Source organism: Rhinoraja longicauda, chromosome 17, assembly GCF_053455715.1.
Source record: "Rhinoraja longicauda isolate Sanriku21f chromosome 17, sRhiLon1.1, whole genome shotgun sequence".
NCBI classification, from domain to species: Eukaryota; Metazoa; Chordata; class Chondrichthyes; order Rajiformes; family Arhynchobatidae; genus Rhinoraja; species Rhinoraja longicauda.
Genome location: NC_135969.1, coordinates 23,893,927 through 23,919,627, shown reverse-complemented (window position 1 = coordinate 23,919,627; position 25,701 = coordinate 23,893,927). Strand labels below are relative to the sequence as shown.

The following is a 25,701-nucleotide window of genomic DNA, read 5'->3' as shown; positions in this document are numbered from 1 at the left end:
GCTCACCGGTGTGGAAACCCGATTTACTGAGCCGGGGCGCCTCGCCTTTGCCGCGACCAGTGCGTCCGCCTTTTCTGCGAAATCCATCGGGTCCCCGAAAGTAACGTCTGCTAGGACTACGCGGACGTCCTCTGGCAGCTTCTCACGGAATGCCTCCTCGAACATGAGGCATTTGGTGTGCTGTCCCGCTAGAGTCATCATCTCCGTCATGAGGACCGACGGCGGTCGGTCCCCGAGCTCAGGTAAGTGCAGGAGTGTGCTGGCCCGCTGTTGTTGGCTGCGGCCGAAGGTTTTCAGCAGCAGCGACTTGAGGCCCGCATACTTGCTGGTTTCTGGCGGGTCGGTGACGTACTGTGCGACCCGTGCGGACGTCTCCGACGGCAGGACGCTCAATAGATGGTAGAACCTGGTCTCGTCCTCCTGTACTCCCCGGAGGTGGAACTGTGCCTCCGCTTGGGCCCAGAACGGGGGCAGATGAACGCTGACTGCGTTCGGCGTCGATGCCTCCCGATGGGACATCTTGGTGATCTGTGATCACGTCGGGGTCACCACTATGGCGAGTCGTAGGCGAAGTGCGTTGAGGTAGACGTTTATTGTAATATTAACAACCGTGACAACCAACGCACCAAACGACAGACAACCATAAATCTTACTGTCTCTTTCGGAGTTCTAAACCAGACTGCTCTGTACCTTTACCTGCGCACCACCTCACCTCTTCTACCAATCAGAGGGTTCGATGGTCTGGACCAATCCCTGTGCCCCTACAATTGCAGCATTCCTGACCTTCAGTGCTGTCTTTGTGGAATGAGCACATTATCTCTGTGACTGTTGGGGTTTTCCATGGCTGCTTTGTTTCCCTGCCCCAAGAGGTGAACATTAGTAAGTTAATTAACCATTAACAATTGCCCCCAGGAAAAGTAGGTAGCTAGACAATTGGGGGTTGCTGAGGTAGGAGTTTAGCATGGTTGGCCAAAGGGCATGCTTTCATGTTGTATGGCTTTCTGACACTATGTTTACTTGTACACTGATAGTAATGAATTTAACGATGTATTTAAAGCTTTTAAACCTGCACTAAGGAGATGATTAATGCTGTTTTAAAGCCAAAAAGACATGAAAATGAATTTCAAAGCCAAAGTGATGGAGATAGATAACAACTAAGCCATCTACACGAATCATGGAAATTGCCCACTGTTGTTAGTTATCTTTACAGCACTTTCCTAACAATATAACCTTTTGGATTTTTTTTTTAATTGGCCCATTCTGGCAGTTTCCCAATAATCTAACAGATTAATCGTAATTTCTATTGAGGATTAACTGCCAACTAATAAGCATGGTTCCAGGGTCCAATCCCAATTTGTACAAAATCAGGATGGGGCAATAAAAGTCCTACATTACTAGACAATGAAAGAGAAACATTATCCATTTTTTTCCGATTGCTTTCTACTCAGTTACTGTATTACAAAGCTGTGTCAGTGGAGGACATGAATGAAGTTAGGACTTAACTTTTCTCAAATAACTTATCTTATCATGTCTCAAATGCAATTTAACTGCCCGAGGACCTGAGACTGCTAAAGAGAGCAAAATGATTAACTCTATATAGAATACTTATACTTAATCTAGTATGCGTGTTGATTGCTAAGCATGCAACTGTCAATATCAAACACAAGCACATGCATTTCCAAGTAGAAATTAGTAACCATAAAAATTGATAGATTTAGCCAAAAAGAACTGCAAGGTTCAATTAGTATATAAGGAACATTCTTTCTTGAATGATTGGAACACTTGTAGTGCAGAACATCTATCCTGAAGATGGACACAAAATGCTGGATTAACTCAGCGGGACAGGCAGCATCTTTGGATAGAAGGAATGGGTGACATTTCCGGTCGAGACCCTTCTTCACACCTGAAGAATCCTGATACTTCTCTCAAACCTGTTCTGGGGTATTACTGAAATGTTGCACTTCTAGACTACGTGTCACCTGACCTGAGTCACCTGGATTTGTGGGATTAGATTATTGCTGTGATCCTAACGTTTGCTATGTTCTACTGCAATGTAATTTACTGCTATTGGTTGCAGCCTTTCTTGGTTGTCACCCAAACCAATATCCAAAAGTTCTCTGGCCTTTGCAATGCATCCAGTCCCTTTGAAGTAAAAACATCAACTATATTTTTGAGGTTAGGAGGTATTGGTGCCACCCCCTTTGATTTGACGGGTGGTCAGATATAATAATCCTGCTTAGCTTTTATGGGTAATCTTTCAACGAGTCCTCAAATGAAATTCCTAGAAGAATATGAATTGTTAGACTCGTAGGTAGACACAAAATGCTGAAGTGACTCAGCGGGTCAGGCAGCATCTCGGGAGAGAAGGAATGGGTGATGTTTCGGGTGGAGACCCTTCTTCAGTCTCATACATCATTTCAATGCCACCCCGTTGTGTGGACCAACTACAGACACAGTCATTGAGTGCTTCTTCCTAGCCTGCAAAATAAAGGAGGAATACAGCATGGATCTTTGGGATTTGAGCACTTCTAAGCATTTCAAGGGAATAATATTGTAACCATACCTACCACTGAAGTTTGCAAAGCCATTCTGCTGGAATCAGCGCTTCTCTCTTACTTGTTAGGTTCACATACATTACATGGTGATATCACTGTATCAATCAGAAAAATATCTGTGGCAGTTCCGAAGCTGACCATAAAGTTAAATTTTAGACAAATGAGTGCACCCGCAATATGTCTGTTATGTAAAAAAAAAGGCATAATGCTAGTCGATAATTCCTCTTTATTCTTTGCAGATGGTGAATGTAATTGAAGAATACATGGATGATTTCAATCAGACTAACACAAACAAGTTGAAGCTCATTCTTTTCATGGATGCCATCCAACACATCTGTAGAGTCAGCAGGATTTTACGGCAGCCAATGGGCAATGCCCTCTTATTGGGAGTTGGAGGGAGTGGACGACAGTCCCTTACCAAATTGGCAGCCCATATGTAAGTGGGAGTATGTTACATCTGTCAGATTTGTCGCTTCCATGAACAAATGTGCAATGAAGATAAAATGTGGGGCACCACGTGGTTGTGACCTGTTTGGATTGCTAATCTTACTTTGGCCCAATCTCAACAGTTCTTGGCAATTAGGTCCTAAAAGTGGATATACAGTATTCTAAAATTGAAAAATGTAAACACCTTGGCTCAAAGAGGAAAAGACAAGGTGAATAGGAAACTGTGGGTTAATAATGCAAAAGTTAATTGTTAAAGGTAAGTGAATTAGAATTGCCACATATTCTGGTAAAGATCAGTTTTTCAATCACAAATCTTACTGAAGAAGGGTCTCGACCCGAAACGTCATCTATTCCTTTTCTCCAGAGATGCTCTGACCCGCTGAGTTACTCCAGCTTCTTGTGTCAATCTTGCATACTACCAGCTCTCTTTTGATATCAGTTACACCCACACTCACCGCCATAGCATTTCAATGTGTTCCTGTGCATCTTAATTTCCAGAATCAAGAGCAAGGACTCTCTGTTTAAGAATGAAGGGTTGACAGTTGAGGTTTGTTTTCCCATTGTGAGACTTTGGAATTCTCTTCCTCAAAGGGGACTAGAAGCAGAGCCTTTAGAATGTTTTTAAAGCAGAGGTAATTGATCCTTGATAAGAAAAGGCAAAGGTTACTGAGGCTGAGCAGGAAAGCACCGTTATGATTACAATTAGATCAGCCATGACCCAGAATGGTGAAGCAATATCAAAAGGATGATTATTCTACTGCTTTTGGTTTGTATGTTTGCTTATATTCCCAGAGCAAATCACCCTCCTATTGCTTCCACTCATTTGGAAGTTGTTTGCCTCCGAGTCCAGCTATTGAGGTTATTTTATCTGCTCCATCTTCCTGCATGTGTGTACAATTCAAAGGGAAAAATTACATCTGATATTTTGAGTCTCTCAGTTGCACAGCAACATACACACATGCAAAATCAGACCCCTTAGCCTACCATCAAGTATCTATCTATATAATCCCATTTGCTAGCACTTGATCCATAACCTGTGTTGGCATTTCAAGTTGCTCATCTAGATGCTTCTATGTGCTCAACTAGATGTGAGAGTACCTGCCTCCACCACCTTCTCAGGCAACATATTCCAAATTTCAACCACCCTCTGGAGAAAACAGTTCTTCCACGAGACCCCTCTAAACCACTTACTCCTGACTGTAAACATGCCTTCTGGTCATAGAATCATACAGCACAGAAAGAGATCCCTCAGTCCAACTTATTTATGCCAAATAATATGCCCAATCTACACTAGTCCCACCTGCCTGCATTTGGCCCATATTGCTCAAAATCTTTCCTATCCATGGACCTGTCCAAATGTCTTTTAAGTGTTGTTATAGTACTTGCCTCAACTACCTCATCTGACAGCTCATTCCCTTTACCCATAACCTTCTGTGTGAAAAAGTTGCCTCTCAGGTTCCTATTAAATCTGACCCCTCTCACCTTAAACCTATGACATCTGGTTCTTGGTTCCCTAAAAGACTGTGCATTCACCCTATCAATTCCCCTCGTGATTTTATATGCCTTTATAAGATTACTCCTCAACCTCCTGTGCTTCAAGGAATGAAGTCCGAGCCTGCTCAACCTTTCCCTGTAGCTTAGGTCCTCAAGTCCTGGAAACATTTTTTGTAAATCTTCTCTGCGCTCTTGGACACCTCTGTCATGAGGAAAATGTTCTTACTATCTGCCTCTCTGTACCTCTCTTAATTTTGTAAATTTCTGTAATTTCCCCTCTTAACCTCTGCTGCAAGGAAAGCAACCCCAGCGGATCCTGTCTCTCCTCACAACCAAAACATCTATTCCAAGAAATTTCCAGGTGAATCTCTGTTGCTTTGTATGTTTAAATAAGTAGTTGATGTTGCATGTATCCTTTATTCAAAGCAATATAAAAGGTTTTATTTATTGAAATTACAGAAGTATCTGTACTCCAACATGAGAAGCTAAAGGATAATTTTTTGTCATTGTTTATTTTAAAGTATTTGATATTTCACCAGGGCTGAATATGATTGTTTTCAAATTGAACTTGCCAAGAATTATGGGACATCAGAATGGAGAGAAGATATCAAACGAATCTTGATGAAAGCAGGAGTACAATACCAACATATTGCCTTCCTTTTTGTGGACACACAGGTATATTTCTTCTGAACTAAAAATGTTTAAAAAATACAGAATTAACTAATAATCCCAGATAAACACCATAAAGGAAGGGAAAAGGCCTGACTTAATTTGATAGAATGAACCTGGGTAAATGTCACGGATACATTGGGAGAGCAATGATCATGACGGTGCGATTTAGCACACAAGGTGGTAAACTAGTGGTTAAAGATCTCAGATCAGGTACATCCCAATATAATTTGTCAGATATAGATCAGAAATTACAAAAGTCAGATCCATGAGAAACCTCTGTTTTACTAGAAGGTTTCTTTTTCCTTTTATTTGAGAAGAGCAGTGCTTTTTTTGTGATGGTACTGTACTGGCACCTCTAAAAGTCTAGATTTTCAGTATTACAATATTAATTAAATTAGGTGGTTGTCCTGAAGCAACTTAAGCAACCTATAGGACGACAATCTGCCATTCACACCAACAGCAAGGAACAATATGGGTACCAATATTCACAATAAAAGCACTGGTAAGGAATATTTCCCTGTGGGCCTTTACATATTTATAACCACACCTGGAATGATGTAACAAAAAGCAGGGGGTTTACTTTTGCATTTCTGATCATTAATCCTTTTGTAATTCCAAAACCCATTAAATTGTAGTCTTGTGTGCAGTCTTGCCTGCTTAGCTATTTACCAGGCAGCCGAGAAACAATGAAGTAGTGTGATGGTTAGGTTAGAAACCCATTAATAGATACGTTATGCCTACTAATGTTTTCATACATTAGTTACTTTCAGCTCCCCAGCATGGCAAGGCACCGGGTCTGCAAAAACGATGGTCATGTTGAAAAATAATAATCACAATTTGTTTGCTAATTGACCTTCTAGGGAATGTAGTATGCTGGACAATTACGTCTATGATGAGTAATGTTCTAAAGTTGACTATGTAAATAGTATGAATACCTTGACAGGATGATCATTAATATCAAGCCCTGAATGTCTGCTGTTTCTGTAGCCTTCAAAGCACTAAAGCCTTGTAATACAAGTATTTGTGGAACATGGAAAACATGAAGGGGAAAAATATCATTTTTTTTAATGACTTTTTTATGACTTTGCTCTTTTACTTTCTGCTCTTTTTACGATTTTGATAATGAAAATGAAAATTTGAAAATTAGGTTATGTAATTGTTCATTGAGAGATATATAGTTTAAAAATAACATGGAATGGAGTTATCTCTATGTATATCTCTATGAAAGTAATTTTCTAAAAAAATCCTGTACGTATTTTTTCTATTTAAATGCAGCTGTTATTCCTATGCAAACATTGCAGCTGTTGTTATAGGTTTGTATTCATAACCACTTTCATCTACAGCTTCATACCTTGGTGGTCTAGATGTTAACATTAGCTAGAGGAGTGGATAGTATTGAAATAGTTATGGTGTTTGTGTAAATAAAAAAAAATTAAAAACTAATATTGACACATTAAAAGATTATGTTATTTTATTGATTTATTATTATTTACTGCCCTTGAGTGATAGCTTGGAATAGACCACAATAAAAACAAATTATTACAAATGATTGACAGGCAACTTAATCCCAACTTTTATAATACTTCTTTTCATAGATCAAGGAAGAATCGTTTTTAGAGGATGTCAACAATATCTTGAACTCAGGAGATGTTCCAAATATATACAACTTTGATGAGCAGGAGGTAATCTTCACTGCGATGAAACCAGTTGTTCAGGATCTCGGGCAACAACCAACTAAAGCCAACATGATGGCTACATACACAAAGCGAGTACGCAATAATATTCATACTGTGCTGTGTATGAGGTAAGTTTTCCTGGTTATACCTCCAAAGCAGGATTATTTCCATATGCATGTTGAGAAATGTACTATATGTGTCCACTGGTGGCAGCATCATTTATCTTGATTAATCCTTCATACTATTTCCCACAAATATAAGATCAAATTCCATCACTTGCTTCTACTGAATGCAAGTGGAGGAGAACAAAAGCTCTCTCTGAAGGAAATTGAGTAGGTTTTATTCTAAACTCAGCAATTACAGTAAACCCTCGTGATAATGAGAGTATGGTGTCCATTATTGCCGATTGTCCGCGATAACTGAGTGTGATATATGGCATTACGTGTAGAGACCCAATAATAAAATTTAGGCTGAGCAAGAACTGCACTGACAGGAGTGCCTTTTTTCAGCTGAAACATTAAACTCAGGCCTACCTGCTCTGAGCTACAAAGCTCCACGGTCTCAATACTGTAATGCAGGTGGCAGCGGCAGGCATGCCCTGGAAGCAGCTGAGTAAGCTGTTTGGGGCAGCAGTGGTTTCAGCAGCCTGGCCTTGAAGTGTGGTTGAGGAGGCAGTACGGGCCGGCGTCAGCCGCCCGTCCTGGTGGTGATGGTCGGCATCCTGGGCCGGAAGAGGCTGAGGAAGCGGTGTGAGCCGGGGAATACATTGGCAGCTGGCCTGGAAACAGTTGGGGAGGCGGTGTGGGCTGGGGGATGTTGTCGGCAGCCCAGCCTGGAAGTGGCCGGGGAGGCAGTGCGGCTGGTAGTGGTGTCCCATTAAAAAGAGGCTCTGACTGTTTGTCAGTACCAGAATTAGAATGATTATTGAGATATGTTGCCTGGAGAACCCCTGAATTCGGATCACTTCTCACACATTTTCAAAAACTTGGTTATTTCAGTAATTCTGGGTATTGATCCTGTTGTGAAAAGAACTTTGCTGAAAATTACCATAGACACAAAATGCTAGAGTAACTCGATGAGTCAGGCAGCATCTCTGGAGAAAATGGATATAACGTTTTGGGTCAGGACCCCTATTCAGACATGCCAGTGAACCTGGTTTCATTCTCTCTACCCCTAGCTGAGATTTCTTTTTTTACCCCTTTTTTTCCCCCAATTGTCTCAATTATCTAGTGATAAAAACTGGAGGCTCCAGATCACACCCACAGAGTTTTCAGATACACAGATCATGTTTCTTAAGGAAGAGATGCCACGCTGCTCATGTAGACTGACTACATGGTTTTAGCATTACAGGTGTACCTGTTTCACCCATTAAAGAATGTCCACAGACTAGAAATTACTTTCTTCATAGTGCATTTTACATAAATGAACCACTGTAAAAAAGACTGGACACCTGGTATTTGAGGCTATCAGTTTTGGACATTCAAATTGAAATATTTCCAATTTAAATCAACCTGCTGTTGAGTTTTAACAATCCAATTTATGATAGTCTTGGTTTATGAGCTAACCTTTAATGCCAGTATGCTAAACAACTTGTCAACATGACGTGTGATCTGAACTGGCAATCAGTGCTTTGTAAAAAACATAGGAATAACATATAAATTCTGCATGATCTCTTATGCTATCTTTTGTGTCAGTAATTTTAATAAACGTTTGCTGTGTTTCCTTCCTCCAGTCCAATTGGGGAAGTGTTCAGAGCCCGATTGCGCCAGTTCCCCTCTCTTGTGACATGCAGTACCATTGATTGGTTTAGTGAATGGCCAACTGAAGCTCTCCAGTCTGTTGCTACTGCCTTACTAGAGGAAATTCCGGAGCTTGAGGCAGGTCCAGTCATCATGAAGGCACTGGTGAGGCATCAAATGTTACAATCTTCAGATCCATTCTATAACCTCCAGTCTTTCTGTATGCAAAATCGATTTTTTTTTTCTTTATTGCTTCTCCTTAGGTTGAGATGTGTGTCTCAATTCACCAAACAGTTGCTGTAAAGTCCTTGCAGTATATGCGTGAGCTTTCCAGATACAACTACATCACACCTAAGAGTTACCTGGACTTGCTCAGCCTCTTCTCTGTACTAATATCTATAAAGATACAAACACTGACAACAGATAAAAACAGGATGAAACAAGGCCTAGATAAGGTAAAGTACTCAATGCTGTATATGTTGTTGCGTCAAACTACAGATCCGACATTAGGATTTTTACGCTTGGTAGAGTTTTCTTCATGAAGAGCGGGAAGATTCTAGGTTTTATTATTGGCATGTGCTGAGCTAGATTATAGCCAGATGATTATTGAGAGTGCTTACATGGCAGGGACTCCAAGAAAAATGTGGCACAGTGATCTGCTGAAAACCTTTTGTTGACGGACAGATCCATGGCTTCAGAACTAAAGGTACATGTTTTGTAAGAAAATAACTGCAGATGCTGGTACAAATCGAAGGTATTTAGTCACAAAATGCTGGAGTAACTCAGCAGGTCAGGCAGCATCTCAGGAGAGAAGGAATGGGTGATGTTTCGGGTCGAGACCCTTCTTCAGACTGATGTCAGGGGGGCGGAACAAAGGAAGGATATAGGTGGAGACAGGAAGATAGACTGAGAACTGGGAAGGGGAGGGGAAGAGAGGGACAGAGGAATTATCTAAAGTTGGAGAAGTCAATGTTCATACCGCTGGGCTGCAGGCTGCCCAAGCGAAATATGAGGTGCTGTTCCTCCAATTTCCGGTGGGCCTCACTATGGCACTGGAGGAGGCCCATGACAGAAAGGTCAGACTGGGAGTCGGAGGGGGAGTTGAAGTGCTCAGCCACCCGGAGATCAGGTTGGTTAAGGCGGTCTGAGCGAAAGCTCGACGATCGTTTTGCTCAACACCTTCGCTCAGTCCGCCTTAACCAACCTGATCTCCCAGTGGCTGAGCACTTCAACTACCCTTCCCACTCCCAGTCTGACCTTTCTGTCATGGGCCTCCTCCAGTGCCATAGTGAGGCCCACCGGAAATTGGAGGAACAGCACCTCATATTTCGCTTGGGCAGTCTGCAGCCGAGCGGTATGAACATTGACTTCTCCAACTTTAGATAATTCCTCTGTCCCTCTCTTCCCCTCCCCCTTCCCAGTTCTCCCTCTATCTTTCTGTCTCCACCTATATCCTTCCTTTGTCCCGCCCCCCTGACATCAGTCTGAAGAAGGGTCTCGACCCGAAACATCACCCATTCCTTCTCTCCTGAGATGCTGCCTGACCTGCTGAGTTACTCCAGCATTTTGTGAATAAAGGTACATGTTTCCTCTCTTCTTCCACCACACAGTTTGCCCATCTTCTGAGTTATTGCCTTGCGATCAAGACATTTTATATAATATAATGTAAGGTCTCAGACACAACTGTGGCCTCGAGAAACTTCTCTTTTATGTTCCTAGATCACATAAAGTTTCAATTTCCATCCTGCTTGAGGCATGTTCTATTCACATATTGAGGTGAGCCCATATGTAATACATGTTTTGTCAGCTTGGAAATTTGAAGAAGTGGGTTACAGTGATTATGATTATATCATTACACACAAAACTTTAAGAACTTTGAGGGCGGCACAGTTGGGCAGCGGTAGAGTTGCTGCCTGACAGCGCCAGAGACCTGGGTTCGATCCTGAGCACGGGAGCTGGCTGTACGAAGTTTGTATGTTCTTCCCATGACTGTGTGGGTTTTCTCCAATTTCTTCCCACACTCCAAATATGGACAGATTTGTAGGTTAATTGGCTTTGGTGAAATTGTAAAAAATTGTCCCTCATGTGTCGGATAGTATTAGTGTATGGGGTGATCGCTGGATGGCGCGGACTCGATGGACCAAAGGGCGTGTTTCCTTGCTGTATCGCTAAAGTAAAGTCTAAAACTAAGTTTCAGTACACCCAGACTGCTAGGAGATTATAACATTTTAGTCACATGATTCTATCACATTTAACTTATTGGTGAGCATTCTTTGAGGATATAACCACCAGCTTGATAAAGTTGAATTAATGGATACGGTATATTTGGATTTTCACAAAGCGTTATGCATGTTGAGGGTTTATGGCATTGAAGGTAACATTTTAGCATGGATAGAGGATTGCTGAACTGACAGAAAACAAAATTATTTCAGGGGCTTCAGCTATTTACAGTTCATATTAATGATTTAGATGAAACTAATTAAGAAAACAGATGAAAGTAGTCTAGTAGACATGGGTTATTAGGACTTCAGGAAGGCTTTTGACAAGGTCCCCCATAGTAAGCTGGTCCAGAAGGTTAAAGCACAAGGAACATGAGACATGTTGGCAACATGCATCCAAAACGGGTTTGGTGATTGGAGCAGATTGGAGAAGGAAGTGGAAGATAGATGTTTCGCTGATTGGAGGTTTGGAACAAGTGATGTTCCACAGGGAACGGCCAGGGGACCTTTGTTGTTTACAATATATATATAAATATCTTGGATGATAATATAGTTAGCCCAATTAATGCGTTTAAGGATGGCACAACATGGTGGAGTCATAGATAGCGAAGAACATGTCTGAGGACACAGTGGGTCAAAGAACAGCTGGAAAATTGACCAGATTAAGTCAGAATGTAATCCAGACAAGTACGAGGTATGCACGTTGAGAAGGCAAACTCCCTTAACATATATAGAGTAAATGGCAGGAGTGTTGATGTACAAAAGAGCCTTTGGGTACAAGTCCACAGCTCGCTGAGAGTGGTGTCACAGGCAAATAGGGCGGTGAAGAATGTATTTAGTATGCTTGCCTATGTGGGCAGAGGCATAGAGTATAAGAGTTGGAACATCATGTTGCAACTTACAAACATTGGTGATAATGCATGGAGTACAGTGTATAGTTCTGGTCATCTTGCTATAGAAAGGATTTGGTAGCAATAGAGAGTGCAGAAGAAATTCATCAGCGTGTTACCTGGAATGGAGAGATGCGGTTTATAAGGAGAGACTGAGAGGTCACCTTCTCAAGATTTATAAAATAGTGAGGGGCATAGACAAAATAGATAGTCGGGTCATTTTCTGAGAGCAGGAGAATTTCGAATGAGAGGGCACAGGATTAAGGTAAGAAGGGAGAAATTCAAAGGAGATCTGAAGGATAAGCATTTCGCATGGGGTGCTGGTTATCTGGAACAAGGATGTGGTAGAGGCCAATATTTAAAAGGCATTTGGACAAGTACTTGCATAAGAAAGGTGTAAGAAGATTTACACCTTCTTAAGGTGCCTAATGCAGGCAAATGGGATTAGTATAGATGGACATCATGGTCAACATAGACGAGGTATGCTGAAAGGGGCCATTTCTTTGCTGCAATATTTTATGATTCTATGAATGGATCTGATGTAAATGCCAATGATACAAAGGCAGGTGGGAAAATAAATTGTGAGGAGCACACAGAATCTGGAAAGAGGGATATAGAGGGGTTAAGTGAGTGGGTAAAAATGTGGTAGTTTAGTATGTTGTAAGGAAGTGTAGGTTCACCACTGTAGTAGAAAGAATAGAAAAGCAGACTTTTATTTAAATGAGACAAAAATATAAATCAGAAAGATCTGGATGAGCTTGTACAAGAAACACAAAATCAGTGTACAAAAACAACAGGTAATTATGGCATTTGGAATAATTGTCTTTACTGCAACAGGATAGGACACAAGTGAGATGACACCTGGAACATTGCATGAGGTTTTGGTCTTATTTGAGAAACAATATGTTTGCCTTAGAGCCACTTAACTAGACTGATTCCTGACATAAAGTGGTATTTTAGAGTAAAGATTGAGCAAAATATGTCTATATACTCTCCGGAGTTCAGAGGAATGAGGGGTAATCTCATTTGGGCATAAGATTTGGGTAGCATTTTTTTTTTTTTACACAATACTGCATGTATAGTTCTGAGTATGCTTATATCTTGACAATGTCAACAAAGAAAACATCCATGTCTCCTTTGTGGTCAGGAGACATTCATAAATATAAGGCTCAAACCACCAGATTTTCTCGGGGCTTGACTAGAAGGCTGCGTAAGGGTTTTATATCCTGACGCTGGAACCTGGAATACGGTGAGAGAGTCTCAATATAACAATTGGTCGCAACTGAAATGAGGGACAATTTCATTTCAAGGAGGATTGTGAATCTTTAGAATTGTCTACCCCAGAATGCTTAAACTATTGTGTATAAAGAAGAAAGAGAGGTAGACAGGGGAATTATGGGTCAATTGAAACCAAAGATTAGACCAATCATAAATGAGTGGGCTGAAGGGGCCATAATGTCCAATACTCTATTTTCTAAACAACTAAACAGTAACAGTCTGTCAGTGTATGCAATGTGGAATGCCTTGAGTGAAATTTCTCCTGCATTTTATTTTCCGATGTAGTTATTACGCACTGCAGAAGATGTGTCGAAAATGCAGGAAGAGTTGGAATCAATGAGACCCCTTCTAGAGGAGGCAGCACATGATACTGTAACGACCATGGAAAAAATAAAGGTACAGGAAATGTAATTGACAGCTTGATATATAACCTAAAATGAGAGCAGAAAATTTTGAAGTACGAACCACTGCAAGTAAGAATACTCCTGGTCTCATCATTCCCAAAAATATTAATATAGTTATACATAGAGTCATACAGCATGGAAACAGGGCCTTTGCCCCAACTCACCCATGCTGACCATTATGCCCCATCCAAATTAATACAATTTTCCCACATTTGGCTATATGCCTCAAAACCTTTCCTATTTATATACCTGTCCAAATATTATTTAAAATGGATTAACCCTTCATCTGGAAGCTTGTCTCGTATACCCACCAGCCTCTGTGTGAAAAAAAGTGGCCCCTCTCACCTTAAATCGATGCTCACGTTCCTGATTGCCTTACCCAAGGAAAGAGTCTTTCTGCATTCACCCTATCTATTCCCCTCATGATTTCATACACCTCTATAAGATCACCACTCAACCTTCTGCACTCCAAGGAATAAAGTCCTAACCTTCACAACCTCTCCTTATAAATCCACATAATTCAGGGCAAGAGAGGTAGATTGAGTTTGTGATTAGGGAGACCCCCAATTGCAAACGGGTAATAGAGGAACAAATATGTGTACAGATAACAGAAAGATGACAAAGCAACAGAGTTGTCTTAGGTGACTTCAATAGACAATAGACTATAATAGACAATAGACAATAGGTGCAGGAGGAGGCATTCGAGCCAGCACCACCATTCAATGTGATCATGGCTGATCATTCTCAATCAGTACCCCGTTCCTGCCTTCTCCCCATACCCCCTGACTCCGCTATCCTTAAGAGCTCGATCTATCTCTCTCTTGAATGCATTCAGAGAATTGGCCTCCACTGCCTTCTGAGGCAGAGAATTCCACAGTTTCACAACTCTCTGACTGTAAAAGTTTTTCCTCATCTCCGTTCTAAATGGCCTACCCCTTATTCTTAAACTGTGGCCCCTTGTTCTGGACTCCCCTAATGTTGAGAACATGTTTCAACTTCCCCAATATTGACTGGGACTTGCTTAGTGCCAAAGGCCTAGGCAGGGGTCCATCCCAGGTTATTGAGAGAGGCAAGAGAGGAGATTGCAGGAGCTTTGATGAAGTTCTTTGTATCCTCCCTAGACACAAGCAATGTCCCAGAGGACTGGAGAGAGCTAATGTTGTAACTTTTATGTTGAATTTATTTTTCAGAAACGTTATGATTTCTTGTTAAGGACTTGCAGAAGTCTGTTTACAAGTGTTGTTCCTAATAGGCTATCTATATTTCAGACCGATACTGCCATTGCAGAGGAGACCCGCAAGGCTGTCAGTGAAGAGGAAGCAAAGGCCTCAGAAAAGGCAAATGTAGCCCAGGCAATTGCTGATGATGCTCAAAAAGATTTAGATGAGGCATTGCCTGCTCTGGAAGCAGCTTTAGCCAGCCTGAAATCCTTGAACAAAAATGATGTGACTGAGGTAAATCCTGGACTTATCTTTCAAATTATTTCTAATTATTTGCATAGTTTGCAAGGATCACAAATCTGGTCACATGAACAAAGTTAATCTTCAATAATGTAGACACAAGGAGCCGATGATTCTGGTTTTAAAAAAAAGACACAGAGTGCTGGCGTAACTCAATGGATCTGGCAGCATCTCTGGAGAACATGGATAGGCTACATCTCCAGAAGTTGCAACGAAAAGTCAGGAGGGGGTGGTTTGTGTGGGAATGGATGAGTTGCACAAGGAACAGTCTATGCTGAAAGCAGAAAGGGGTGAGAATGGGACGACGAGACTGGTGATGGGTTCATGTTGAAGGTGCTGGACATGTTGGAGGATGATGTATTGGATGCAAAGGCGAGTGGGGTGAAATGCAAGGCCCAGAGGAATTCTATGCTTGTTCTGTCTAGGGAGGGGGGCAGGTGCAGAGCTGCATCTTCTCACAACATGATGCTTTCCATTCTCAGTAATCCGAGGTGTCCACTTTCTTTAATAAACATGGATTCCCCCCTCTGTCATAGATGGATCCCTCACCCGCATCTTCTCTGTGCCCCATAGTTCTACTCTCACTCTTCCACCCTCCCCCCCACCCCAGAGTCTTACTGTAAGTAGTTAAGCAATTGTAAAACCTTAAATATATGCAGAGAAATTTGTATAAAGGGAAAGCACGTATAATTTTCATTTGAAATGCTGTTGACCATCCAGAAAATAGAATTAGATGGAGCATAGTTCTTTATAAAGTATATTCTCTGTGACATGATTAGGCTTACTTATTTGCCCCACCTGGACTTGCATCTATTTCTCCCCTTCCTCTTCCCTTTCCATCTACATTCATTCCTCTAGTTTCACAATTTGCAACTTCAATCCTGTTGTCTCACACCATTGGTCCTTATAGCTCTGGCCTTTGACCAACCATCTGCCTATTAAATAACCCACCACACCTGCTTTACCTATTACCTGCTAGGCTTTGTCCTGTCCCACCTCTCTTCCAGCTTTCTTTTTGCCTCCTTCACAATCAGTCTGAAGAAGGGTCCCAACCAGACACATCACCTATCCATGTTCTCATGAGATGCTGCCTGACCTGCTGAGCTACTCCAGCACTCTATGTCTTCTCCAGTGAAAATAATGTTATTTGTATTTTGCATGTAGGTACGAGGCATGCAACGACCTCCCCTCGGCGTGAAGTTGGTGATGGAAACAGTGTGTATTATGAAGGGAATTAAACCAAAGAAAGTAGCAGGAGAAAGGCCTGGAAGTAAAATTGATGATTATTGGGAACCAGGAAAAGGACTATTGCAGGATCCAGCAAAATTCCTAGACAGCTTGTTCAAATATGACAAGGTATTTTGTTTTGCCTAAAACTTGATACAGTTAATTTTATTTGCCTTTCCTACAAGTTTGGTTTACCATCAATCAGAAAACAGAGTTGAACTAGAAATGTTCCTTAAAATTCATGCATAGAAATGGTGCTGCTTTGGACATCCAAGCACATTTCTCTCGCTGTCACAGACACCTAATTTGCTACTGAAAAAATGCATAAATATTTTAAATGTTTTCTGATTATTCTGTTATCAAACCTATGCTTTATTGCTGTATAATTGATCCTGTGCTATTTGACATTGGAGACCAGCTCTGCTCCAGGCACCTATTTATTGCCTGGTACTGAGACATGCACTTCATGTGATGACACCTCAGGTAGCAGCAGGCTCCAGGTAGGACAGAGACTGGTAATCTAGTATGCCAATTCTCTGTTCGTGTAGAAAAGTAGGAAGTGGACATCCATAGAGCTGCCTACATAAAAAGGCTGATGAAAATATATGTGGACATGTGAAACACATTGTCTGGCCTGACGGAGAGCTTATAAGATATTTCAAGAAGTATAGGCCACTCGTTCTGCAACTTTTCATAGGACTTTCAGTGAAGCCTGGAATCTATTCTTGCAAGTTGGGAAATTGAGAACAAATCCAACCCACCAGAAACACCAATGGTGAAACGATTGATGGGGCAGATTTAAACCTCTGCGGCAGTACAGGGTAGAGGCCACAAGAGTCTATACTCAGCACTGGAAGTTCAGTTTGCTCCCAACTATTTGCAGACAGCCAAGGTGATTCTTGCTGACTAGGTGAAGACAGTTGCTAGCTGATGAACAGTTGGAATCATGGATCTGCAATCAAAATTGATGTGGTCTGGCCTTCACCAGATTGGGTAACAAACAAATGGCTCAATGGATCAAAAATCTGAAATCCGCTCTTTATTAAATAATATTTACATTGGTAATTCCCTCTTGTTTGCTTCACTGCCAGCTAGCCCAAGTGGTAGCCAAGGCAGTCCAATCCTTAATGGGCTATCAAGGTCTAGAGTTGCATGCATTCAGCTCTCATGGCCCTCTGTCACTGCATCCACTATCAACAAAGGCATGATCGATGTTCTGAATCAAACACCACCTTCCTATTCATCCCTCTTATTTAGTTAATGTCCAGAAATTTATCAATGCTGTTTTGAATGAAATCAATTACAGTCTCACAACCTTTGAGGTTAGAGGAATACAAAGAATCATGCTCTCTCTGTGAAGATGTTTTTTTTACCTCATTTCAAGTTGAAATGGCCTACCACTTATTCTGAAAACGTGGCCACTAGCTGTAGATTCCTCAACCAGGGGAAGTAACCATCCTATTGTGTCCTGTAAGAAACTTATGCGTTTCAAAGAGGTCATCTTATTAGGTTGATTATAGGTTAACCTATGATGTTTGTCGGCACTGGGCCTGTACTCACTGGAGTTTAGAAGAATGGGGAGGGGACCTAATTGAATCATACAGAATAGTGAAAGGCTTGGATAGAGTGGATGTGGAGAGGATGTTTCCACTAGTGGGAGAGTCTAGGACTAGAGGTCATAGCCTCAGAATTAAAGGACGTTCTTTTAGGAAGGAGATGAGACATTTCTTTAGTCAGAGGGTGGTGAATTGTGGAATTCTGTGGAGGCCAAGTCAGTGGATATTTTTAAGGCTGAGATAGATAGATTCTTGATTAGTACAGGTGTTAGAGGTTATGGGGAGAAGGCAGGAGAATGGGATTAGGAGGGAGGGATCGATCAACCATAATTGAATGGCGGACTAGACTTGATGGGCTGAATGGCCTAATTCTACTCCTATTCCTTATGACCTTACCACGTATCCTTTAAAACTTTGCAAAACAATTGTAGCTGACCCATTTACATATGTTCTTCCAGCCATCCCAAAAACCATTGTAATGAATCTTGCTGCACACCCACAATAGCAGCCATATCCTTTTTTTAGGTAAGAAGAGACAGAAATTGTTTCACCAAGGCCTTGTATGTTCTCTGACCCACGATGTCATTCTCTGCTTTATTTATCTGGTGCCTATTTTTTCTTTTCTACCCTCAATGACTTTCCCGCTACTGGTTCTTCCACTTTTTCCAATGGTCTAGGTAACTGTTTTCCTTCAGGCTTTTACCTTTCCATGCCAGTTCTAATCACAAAAAGCAACTGAGAACAAGAGTAGAGAAACATTAAAGAGGAAACTGCGTAAGTACAAGAGGAAAAAAGAAAGTTAAGGTTATGCTGCCATTTTATTTTGATATAAAGTGGAAGACTTTTGTGGAAATGATTTAGACCTTGGGACACCTGTATATTCATTGTCATTATTTAATTTTCAGTTTCTGTAGCATTGCCACAAAATTCTGCCACTAAAAAATAATGCGTGTCTCCAGCAAATTCCAACCCCCAAAGCTTTTATACTCTTTTTCTAATTTTCCAGGACAACATTCCCGATTCAATTATCAAAGCAATCCAACCATACATTGACAGTGACGACTTCACGCCTGCTACCATTGCCAAGGTTTCAAAAGCTTGTACTTCGATTTGCCAGTGGGTACGCGCCATGTACAAATACCACTTCATTGCCAGAGCAGTGGAGCCTAAAAGGGTAAGTACCATCTCTTATTACCATTCAACTTTCTTTCAAAAATATTTCACAGATTTGATTATAAACTGATCGTACATTATGGTTTATTTCTTTATTTTTTGTCTTATCACTCCTTTTTTTCCACTTGTCCCAAAGGCACTATTCTCTTCATTAGATTCAGGTTATGTCGGGATGTGTTGCCTAATGGTGCAATGAGATAGTCAGATTTTAGTTTATACTAGACAAAGTGGACCCGTTGGGCCCATTCCCATAGAGGGGAAACAGGGAAGGGGAGAGGGTGTCGTCACTGAGTGAGCCCTGGACTCAAAGCCTCCCCTGTATTGGTGCAGCACCCTCAACCCCCCCCCCTCCCCCACTCTATCCACCTTATCCCCCGCCTCCTCCCCCCACTGACCCACTCCATTCCCCCTACCCCCCCACTTGTCCCTCCCCTGCCCTCCCCCCCATTCCCCCCACCCCCATTCCCCCCTCCCAACCCCCATTCCCCCCTCCCAACCCCTATTCCCCCTCTCCTGATTCCAGTAATTCAGTGATCTATATCATGCAGTAAACACATTGAGCAGTACATTTGTTAACTGAGCCATAGATCACAATGAACAGTGCAGCGTTCACATTTTTTCCTCAGTACATTGCTGATCAAGGAGAGCATTATGGCAGTGCTGAAGAAGGCTACCCAGGAGGGTTTGATCAATGAGGCTATATATAAGGAAGAAGAAAGGGGGAAACACTGATGGTATTATAGCATAGGACTCCCAATAGTCAGCAGGAAATAGAAGAGCCGATATGAAGGTAGATTGCAGAAAGGTGTAAAAGTAATAGATTTTAACTTTTTCAATATTGATTGGGATTCCCTGAATGCAAGTTTCTCAGATGGGATAGAATTTGAGCTAAACCTGTTTCTAAATAGATTTGATGGTGGGGCCTCTGCCCACCCTCCTCCCTCAATCCCCCCAGTCCACTTCCTCTGGCCTTTCTTTATCGCACCTGACCATCAAGACTGAGCAGGTGAGTAAAGAGCTGAACATACTCTGCCCAGGCAAAGCCACGCATCCCAATGGTGTCAGCCCTAGGGTACTCAAGGCTTGTGCCAGCCAGTTGTGCGGACTACTCCAGCATATCTTCAACCTGAGCCTGAGCCAGGAGATGGTTCCTTTGATGTGGAAGACATCTTGCCTGGTTCCTGTATCAAAGAGGACGCGTCCCAGCTCCTCCAATGACATCACATATCATGAAGTCCCTGGAGAGGCTGGTGCTCACTCACCTGTGACCCTTGGTTAAACCCTACCTGGACCCCCTGCAGTTTGCTTACCAAACAAAGATGGGGGTTGAGGATGCCATCATCCACCTATTCCATCGTTTCTATGCTCACCTGGATAAGCCGGGAAGGACTATGAGAGTCATGTTTTTTTACTTCTTCAGTGCTTGGCCTGCACTGCTAGGGAGCAAACTGACGAAAATAAGTGTGGGCACTCCATTGGTGTCCTGGATCACCAACTACCTGACTGGATGACCACAATATGTCTAGCTACAGAACTGTGTCTCGGACATGGTAGTGGACATGAGCAACACAGGGGCCCCAAAGGGGACAGTCCTCTCTCCCTTCCTGTCACCATTTACACCTCGGACTTCAGATATGACTCGGACTCCTGCCACCTGCAGAGGTTTTCAGATGAGTGCAATTGTGGGCTGCATCAGTGAGGGGAGGGAAGCTGAATATAGAGGTATAGTCAACGACAGTTGAGTGGTGTGGGCTGAATCACCTGCAGTTCAACACTGACAAGACTAAGGAGTTAGTGGTGGACTGTAGAAGGAGAGGAATATCCCTGTCCCTTGTATCCTTCAATGGTGTGGATGTGCAATTTACCAGGGAGTACAAATACCTTGGAGTGTACCTGGATAATAAACTGGACGGGTCCAGGAATGCTGAGGCCCTGTACAAGAAGGGACAGGGCCGGCTGTACTTTTTGAGAGGGCTCTGCTCCTTCAATGTCTGCAATAAGATGCTGCAAATGTTCTACCAATTGGTGGTAGCCAGTGCAATCTTCTTCGCCGCCGTGTGCTGGGGCAGCAGGGCGAAGGCTACAGACGCCAATAGGATTAACAAACTTATCAGGAAGGCTGGCTCCGTCCTGGGGGCAGAGTTGGATTCATGGGAGGTGGTCGTAGAGGGGAGGATGCTCCTCAAACTGTGAAACATCTTGAACAATACAGCTTACCCCCTCCTTGACACACTGGTCAATTTGAGGAGTACCTTCAGCAACAGACTGGTTCCACCAAGATGCAATACAGAACGCCACAGGAGATCCTTTTTCCCTGTGGCTATCAAATTGTACAATTCCTCCCCCTTCTGTCGTGAGATAGACTAACTCCCTTCCCCCCTCACCCCCTCCCCAATCTTTGCACATCCCCAATCCTTTCCACTCGTCACTTTAATTTCATGTTTCATGTATTTTGTGTTTTATGACTGTTGGCAGATCATTTTCCCTCCTGGGATAAATAAAGTTCTATCATATCGTATTAATAAAATACACCCAAGGGTTTTCTTTTTGAAGCAGTATGCAGAGAGAGCTATCAGAGAGGGGCTGTACTAAACCTCAGAGAATGGGAATGGGCAAGTGATAGATGTGTCTATGCAGGAACACTTTGAGAACAATGACCAAATCATCGCCAAAGCTGTGGGAAGCTTCAAGGAAGTTATGGTAAAAGATAAGATTGATCCTCGAGTTAGGTACCTCAGCAGGGGAAAGTATATTTCATTCATGTAAGACAGGACCTGGGGAAAGTAGATTGGGGGCAAATGCTAAGAAGAAAATCAACATGAAGTAAGTGGAAAGCAATTAAAGTGAGATAGTAAAAGATTTCCACGCTGTATAACTATGATTCTATAATCAGTGTCAGCATGTTCCTGTCAGGTAAGAAGTCAAGAGATGAGGAAACCTTGGTTAACAAAGGATATTGAATGTTTGATCAGGAGAAAGAGAAAGCGTATATCAGGTAAATGAAATCAGTTTCAAATGGGTGAGGTTTACAGGGGATATTGGAGAAAACATGAAATAATTTAGGAGGACAAAAAAAGGCCATGAAATGACTTTGTCAAGTAGGATTGAGGCTAATCCTAAAACCTTTTATCAGTATATTAGAAGCAGGAAGGTACCTAAGGTAAGGTTAGGTCATCTCAGGGACCAAATGGGTAATCTAGGTGTTGAGCCAGAGGATATGAGTGAAGTCCTAAATGAATGCTTGTGGTCAGTAATCACCAGGGAGAAGGGTTAAGGGATGGATGTGCTGATATTCTGGAGAATTATTGTATTAGAAAGGAGGAAGCATTCAAAATATTGGTGCACATTAGGGTAGATAAATCCTGGTGCCTTTTGGGATCTATCACAGGTACTAAAGGAAATAAGGGAAGAGATTGCTGAGGCTATGGAGTTTTTTTTGCATCCTCATTAGTCATAGGTGTGAGGTGCCAGAAGACTGGAGGATAGTTAATGTTATCAAAAAGGACAATAGGGATAACCTGGAAACTATAGGCCAGGGAATCTTTCATCAATGGTAGGGAAGTCATTGGTGAAGATTCTGCGGGACAGGATCTAAGTTCACTTGTAAAGGCAGGAATTGCTGAAGGGAAGTCAACATGGTTTGTGCAAGCAAGATTTGGGTTCATAAATCTGACTGAGTTTATTGAGGCAGTACAAAGAAAATTGCTGAAGACAGCATAATTGACTTTCTTTACAAGGACTTCAGTAAGTCATAGTCATAGAGTGATACAGTGTGGAAACAGGTCCTTCGACCCAACCTTCTCACACTGATCAACATGTCCCAGCTACACCTGCCCGTACTTGGTCCTTATCCCTCCAAACCTGTCCTATCTATGTATCTGTCTAACTGTTTCTTAAACATTGGGATAGTCCCAGCCTCAACTACCTCATCTGGCAGCTTCTTCCATACACCCACCACCCTTTGTGTGAAAAAGTTAACCCTCAGATTCCTATTAAATCTTTTCCCCTTCACCTTGAATCTACGTCCTCTGGTCCTCAATTCCCCTACTCTGGGTAAGAGACTCTGTGCATCTACACAATCTATTCCTCTCATGATTTTGTACACCTCCATAAGATCACCCATCATCCTCCTGCACTCCAAGGAATAGAGACCCAGCCTACTCTATTAAGGCGGGGAAGCCCCGTTTCCTATAGAATGAGGACATCTCTGATGCCCTAGTGTGAAACACCTCATCCTGGGGGCAGATGCGGCGTAGACGGAGGAATTGGGAGTAGGGGATAGACTTTTTGCAGGAGACAGGGTGGGAAGAAGTGTAGTCCAGATAGCTGTGGGAGTCAGTGGGTTTGTAGTAGATGTCAGTCACTAGGTAGTCTCCTGTGATGGAGATGGTGAGATCCAGAAATGGTAGGGAGATGTCGGAGATGGTCCAAGTATATTTAAGAGCAGGATGGAAATTAGTGGTGAAATGTATGAAGTCAGTGAGTTCTGCATGGGCACCAATGCAGTCGTCAATGTAGCGGAGGTAGAGATCGGGGATGGGGCCCGTGTACGTCTGGAACAGAGATTGTTCGACGTAGCTGACAAAGAGGCAGGCAGAGCTAGGGCCCATGCCCATAGCTACGCCTCTGGTTTGGAGGAAGTGGGAGGAGTCAAACGAGAAGTTGTTAAGGGTAAAAACCAGCTCTGCTAGGCGGAGGAGAGTGTTAATAGATGGGGATTGGCTGGTTCTACAGTCGAGGAAGAAACGGAGGGCTTCAAGACCATCCTTGTGGGGGATGGAGGTGTAGAGTGACTGGACATCCATGGTATAGATGAGGGAGTGGGGGCCTGGAAACCGGAAGTTATTGAGGAGACAGAGCATGTGAAGTGTCTTGGACATGGGTGGGGAGGGATTTGACCGGGGGACTAGGATGGAGTCGAGGTAGGTGGAAATCAGTTTGGTGGGACATGAACAGGCAGAAACAATGGGTCTACCAAGACAGTTCTGTTTATGGATTTTAGGGAGAAGGTAAAATCGGGCCGTGCGGGGCTGGGGAACGATAAGGTTGGAGGCATTAGAGGGCAGTGCGCCGGAATCAGTGAGACCAGTGATAGTGTTGGTGATTAAGGTCTGGTGCTCGTCGGTGGGGTCATGGTCCAAGGATAAGTAGGAGGTGTCTGAGAGTTGTCGTCTGGCCTCAGTCCAGTAGAGGTCAGCCCGCCAGACTACCACAGCACTTTCTTTGTCACCGGGTATGATGACTAAGTCGGATTGTTGCAGAGTGAGTGGAGGGCTGTACGTTCAGGAGGGGAGAGGTTAGAGTGAGTCGGGGGAGTGGAGAATTTGAGCCGGTTAATGTCATGCTGGCAGTTGGAAATGAAAAGTTCTAGTGAGGGTAGTTGGCCAACCGGGGGAGTCCAAGGCGAGGGGATCCGCTGGAGACGGGAGAAGGGGTCATTACTGGGTGGTGAGGACTCCTTCCCATGGAAAAAGGCTCGGAGGCGGAGGCGATGAAAGAAGAGCTGCACATCGTCATGGACCCGGAACTCGTTGCCGACATCCACCACCTCCCCAGGGACGCTACCGCCGACACACACAACTTGCCAATAAATCAGATGTGTTCATGTATGAGAGGGGTTCACCGACGGGCTGAGTCATGATCAGCGCCACGGACGGAGGCAGAGAGAGAGAGAGAGAGAGAGAGAGAGAGAGAGAGAGAGAGAGAGAGAGAGAGAGAGAGAGAGAGAGAGAGAGGTGTGCTGCTGTAAACCAGACCCCACGCATACCAAGACAAGTACTTTTTTGTTCTCTCTTGCCAATAAAACTGATTTGTAACTAAATAGATGAGTGAGCCTTTTTCTGCTCTTCTAGTCAGATCCTTGAGCCCGTTCCTCTGTAACATTTAGAATAGTCGGCAGGATCTGACAAATAGAATAGAAAATGTTTGGTAAAAAGAAATAGCAAACGAGATGGCGCTGGTGCAGGCCAAGCGCCCCCGCAACAAGCTGCTGCCCTCGGTGCAGGGGAGCCCGCAGCAGGCCGTGTTCTCCCTCTAATGCTTTTAACGGGTCACGAGGGAGAAGTTTATTGTTGTAAATTTCACTCGAATGGATCAACACTGGCATCTGCAGGGTTTGATCGACTCGTATTGTTTTGGAATATATATGGCGACTGCGATAATCATGCTACATTGGAAGGTCACAATGAAGCAGTGATGGAATTGCACTATAACACAGATGGCAGCATGCTTTTTCCAGCATAAACAAACGAGTGAGCCTTTTTCTGTTCTACTAGTCAGATCCTTGAACCTGTTCCCTTGTAACAATGGTCTGAGTTTACAAATGACACAAAAATTGGAGTTGTACACGTTAGAGGCAGGAAACATGTTCCCAATGTTAGGAGAGTCCAGAACCAGTTTAAGAATAAGGGGCAGGCCATTTAGAACGGTGATGAGGAAAATCTTTTTCAGTCAGAGAGTTGTAAATCTGTGGAATTCTCTGCCTCAGAAGGGAGTGGAGGCCAATTCTCAGAATGCATTCAAGAGAGAGCTAGATAGAGCTCTTAAGGATAGCGGAGTCAGGGGGTATGGGCAGAAGGCAGGAACGGGGTACTGATTGAGAATGATCAGCCATGATCACATTGAATGGTGGTGCTGGCTGGAAGGGCCGAATGGCCTACTCCTGCACCTATTGTCTATTGTCTATTGTCTATTGACCCATATTTGCCTTTACTGATCTTTTTCTCTTAACATACCTAAAGAAGCTTTTACTATCTTTCTTTATATTCTTGGGCCAGCTGACCTTCGTACTTCATCTTTTCACCCCATATTGCCCTTTTTGTTACCTTCTGCTGTCTTTTGAAAGTTTCCCAATCCTCTGGCTTCCCGCTACTCTTTGCTATGTTATACACCTTATCCTTTTAGTTTTATGC

At 42.8% G+C, this 25,701-nt stretch overlaps 1 protein-coding gene across 1 annotated transcript in view; it reads left to right on the top strand.

Moving 5' to 3' along the window:
• Positions 1-25,701, top strand: part of dnah1 (dynein, axonemal, heavy chain 1) — a 233,924-nt gene that overhangs the window by 151,241 nt on the left and 56,982 nt on the right. Inside the window, exons 49-57 of the mRNA XM_078414367.1 lie at positions 2,795-2,991; positions 5,036-5,171; positions 6,764-6,972; positions 8,577-8,748; positions 8,847-9,038; positions 13,256-13,366; positions 14,643-14,828; positions 15,999-16,190; positions 18,624-18,791. Of these exons, the coding sequence (XP_078270493.1) occupies positions 2,795-2,991; positions 5,036-5,171; positions 6,764-6,972; positions 8,577-8,748; positions 8,847-9,038; positions 13,256-13,366; positions 14,643-14,828; positions 15,999-16,190; positions 18,624-18,791 (1,563 nt within the window). The remainder of the gene's footprint in view (positions 1-2,794; positions 2,992-5,035; positions 5,172-6,763; positions 6,973-8,576; positions 8,749-8,846; positions 9,039-13,255; positions 13,367-14,642; positions 14,829-15,998; positions 16,191-18,623; positions 18,792-25,701) is intronic.